This window comes from Prunus mume, linkage group LG4 (assembly GCF_029339155.1).
Source record: "Prunus mume cultivar Tortuosa linkage group LG4, ASM2933915v1, whole genome shotgun sequence".
Taxonomy (NCBI): Eukaryota; Viridiplantae; Streptophyta; class Magnoliopsida; order Rosales; family Rosaceae; genus Prunus; species Prunus mume.
In genome coordinates, this window is record NC_142701.1 from 17,455,421 (window position 1) to 17,459,277 (window position 3,857).

At 38.7% G+C, this 3,857-nt stretch overlaps 1 protein-coding gene across 1 annotated transcript in view; it reads right to left on the bottom strand.

The window, feature by feature from the left end:
• Window positions 1-3,614, bottom strand: part of LOC148918036 (uncharacterized) — a 54,162-nt gene extending 50,548 nt beyond the window's left edge. The window contains exons 1-4 of the mRNA XM_089050753.1: window positions 3,224-3,614; window positions 2,358-2,513; window positions 1,925-1,950; window positions 1,349-1,444 (exon numbers count right to left, since the gene is read on the bottom strand). Of these exons, the coding sequence (XP_088906879.1) occupies window positions 1,349-1,444; window positions 1,925-1,950; window positions 2,358-2,513; window positions 3,224-3,238 (293 nt within the window). The 5' untranslated portion in view covers window positions 3,239-3,614. The remainder of the gene's footprint in view (window positions 1-1,348; window positions 1,445-1,924; window positions 1,951-2,357; window positions 2,514-3,223) is intronic.
• Between the last annotated feature and the right edge of the window lie 243 nt (window positions 3,615-3,857).

The following is a 3,857-nucleotide window of genomic DNA, read 5'->3' on the forward strand; positions in this document are numbered from 1 at the left end:
GGAATATAGCAATGACCTTTAAAAATAAATTATAGGTCTAAGACAACTAAGACGGTTGGGATTACTGAAATAGTGAATCACTATTATGAGGAATGCGAGGTACAAGTTAGAAATGCCATTTGCATATTAAAGAATAAGCAAAGCAAGAGAAGCTCCATTCACAGAAATGTTTTAACTTCAGAATCAATAATATGAATTCAAGTAGCCTAACGCATGCCATTCACAGAACTTGTTATTGGCAAGACAATAGAAACTCCATGATAGGACAACTTCATCATTTCCTTCCACAGAAGACAGACACCAAGTCAGCAAATTTTATTCTTTTCTTCTGCACTATGTCACAGTGCGTAAGAGAGAAGAATATATACAGGAGAGGAATGGAATTGATGAATTAAGAGTCACATGATCTTCTTCTATGGACCTGACTTGTGCTTCATCACTGGCTTCCCAATCTCAAGCTCCAAATTTGCAGCCAAATTTTTTCAATTTTGGGTTCCAGACTTCAGTCAATCGCAGTGTTTGAAAGTCGCCGAAGGGCGCCAGCGGCTAGGCGGTGGCTAGGCGGGCGCTAGGCTGCGCGGTGGCTAGGAGCGCCAGGCTGCAGGCGGCGCAGGCGCTAGGCGGTCGCCAGGCGGCTAGGCGGTTGAAGTGTTCCAAGGCGGTCTCAGGCGGCCAGGTAGAAGCAGGTACGCCACGCTGGTTGGGTCTTTTCGCCGCCAACCCGACGACTGCCAGCACGAGAAAGTTCCGCCCATCGCGAGTGCAAGCCGGTGTTCGCTCGGTAATATTTAGCGAGCAGCCGAACGGCAAAATTAAAAATATTCAATCAGTCTAGGAGCAGTATAGCCGTCCGCTGTACATTTATACTTCTATTTATTGTTTGAGGCTATAAGGTAAAATATTGTATAAATTGTCGATATAATGTTAATATATTGTATAGAGAGTATACAAGGGTATACTGTTATAATATCTATTTGTGTATGTATTTAAAAAAAGGTGTGATATAATAATAGATTTTTCTGTATTTACATTCTGCATTTAGAGTATTCTCCCCTTTATTCTATACATCAAATGATTGTAACACTTATAAACAATATAGTAAAAAAAAAAAGAAATTTTTGTGGAAAACAGATGCAACAATAACTCACCGTTTCTTTGCAGATTTCCCAGCTTCTTCTTTCAATTGCATAACCATTGGCTGGCTCTACTTTGCAGAATGATTAGAACCACCATGATCCTGGGAACAAAAACAAATGCAACAGCCAAAAAAAATTGAAGAATAAGTTTCTAAAACAATTAGTCCAAGTGAATAAAAAAGAAACTGATTGGTACTGTGGCATCCTCATACATCCGAAAACGGCTCTTCGCTTGTTTCATGTTCTTAGCAGCGATAGACTCTGAAATGTAGGCACCTTGCTCACTTGAAAGCAAGCCTTCATGTAATCTGAAACAACATAAGTGGAAAAAAAAGATGCAAAAAGGGCCATCATATTACGCAGGAACATAGCCTAACAAAAAATGATATACCCTATCTTTGCAAGCATCTAGAACAAATGAACACATCTAGAATAGAGGAGAACGGGAAGATTCAGGAACATCAAGGTTACCAAAAAAGAACAGAATTCCATTTTATTTCTGTCTTTGACCTCTCTACTGTTTTTACATGTGAATTGTTTTTTTTTAACAAACTAAATACCGAAGGATTGAACCTTCAAAACGTACGTATTGCAATTTCCAAAACAAAAAAATAAATAAATGAATAAAGATCTAAATGTTCATGTCCACTTCTTGGGATTGGTATATTTTGGATTTTATAACTGTCAAAATTGTTTAGTAATCATAGCATTAGCACTGACAAGACCTTCTTATGGAGCCATTAGCCCCTCAGTCAGCTTTGAGAAGCAGTGTTTGCATCACATTGTACCTGGGATCAAGTTTCCGCTGCCATCCCTGCAAAACATAACCAGTGATGAGATTTGTATAAGATCAGTTAATTGATGACCACACCAATCATAATATAAATCGGAGCAAATTGCCTCTCAGATTTGTATAAGATATCAGTAATTGTCTATTTCTGCTACTCATGGTAAACCTATTATATAATACAAAAACTATCACATTTGTTTTTCTGAGACAATTAAATTAAATTTATAATGGGAAGAGAAAGGAGTAAAGGATATATGCCAACAGAAAAAGCAGAAAAACAAATAAAGAAAAGACAACTTAATAATCTACGTGTGCTTTAATTTAATGTCTTTGTGCTTATAAATTTCACATGCCTATATTGCGAAGATTACAGAATTTCATAAGAGAATTTCCATGCCTTGGCTGCAATAGATAAAGGAAAAAGAAATTACCTCAAGAACCAAAGTGGTTACCATGACAGTACAGACATTGCCATCGACATTGACTCTATGACGCCTAACTTTCTCCAGTAACTGCTGCATACACTCAGCAGGATGAACCAGATCACCTTCTGGAGTACCCCAGAAAGCGAATGCCTCCTCCACTTGCTGTAAAAAGAAGAAGATTAGACTAAAATCAAATACATAATGTAGATTATTAAGGAGGGAAACTTGTAACAGAAGCTTCCTGAGTTCATAATATCATTGAGGAACTGCATTTTGTCTACAACCATAACACACACAGTGATGAATAAACGAAAAAAGGAGTGAATACTACACACACACACATCACATATTTCAATTGTGCTTGACAAAATTCAGGCTTTGAGACAAGAAAGTATTAGCAGGGGAAGTTGGATTGAAAAGCATTCTAATATGAAATTCTTTCTTTGCATAATCTTAGCATAAAGGAGGAATTGAAAGGGCAAATATCAAACTTGCAACTTATTTAATAAGGAACACCCAAACAAGATGAATGCAACGGATCTCCAGAACTGTTAAGGAAAAACTAATAAGGCAAAACCTTTGAAGGTGAATTACTGGCCCATTTTTAGAGAGGAGATGGTGGAAGATAGAACAATAGAGAGACAAAAAAAATCAACCATGTTGGGATAAGATATTAGAAAGATAGTAGCTTATTTTATATATATATTTTTTGGATTTGTTATGTATTCAGACCACATTCAGGTATATCAACTGATATAATTCACAAACTTCAAGACACAACAAGATACTTAAAAGACTTAAACACAATTCAATCAAAATAGTCCAAAAGCATAAATGCATTGCAAGTAACATCAAAGGTATATATATGTTACCAGGTCCAGGAGCATCTTCAAAAGTGCGTGCGTCACAATGTGACCAAGCGCAGATTGAATCCGATCATCCCCTTCAAGATCATCGACACATTCCTCTTGTTCATAAGTTTCCACCAAAACAGCAGGATCCACAAATGGGGCAGCTTCCCTTGCAATCTCAAGCTCAAATTTGCAGCTAAATTTTTTCAATTTCGAGTTTCAGACTTTCAGTCAATCGCAATGTTTGAAAAGTCGGCCTACGCGGTAGCTAGGCGGCTAGGCGGTCCCTAGGCGGTGGCTAGGCGGCTAGGCGGTCCCTAGGCGGCTAGGTAGTAGCTAGGCGGGCGCCTAGGCTGGTTGGGTCTGTTTTCGGCGCCGAACCCAGAGGACGAAGCAGTGACTGCGAGAGAAAGTTCCGTCCACTGCCAGTGCAAGCTTCGTGTTGGTTGGAATATATTTCAAGCGTATAGCCGTTCGGCTATACGTTTAAATTATTCGAATCTAATTAGAACGTATAGCCGTACGGCTGTACGTGTATAATTTCTATTTATGCAGTCGAGCCTTTCGGCTATAACACTGATTGTATAGCCGCGCGGCTATACCCGGCACTGCTAATTTTTTTGAAAGTAAACCGTATAGCCGGGCGGTTATACTC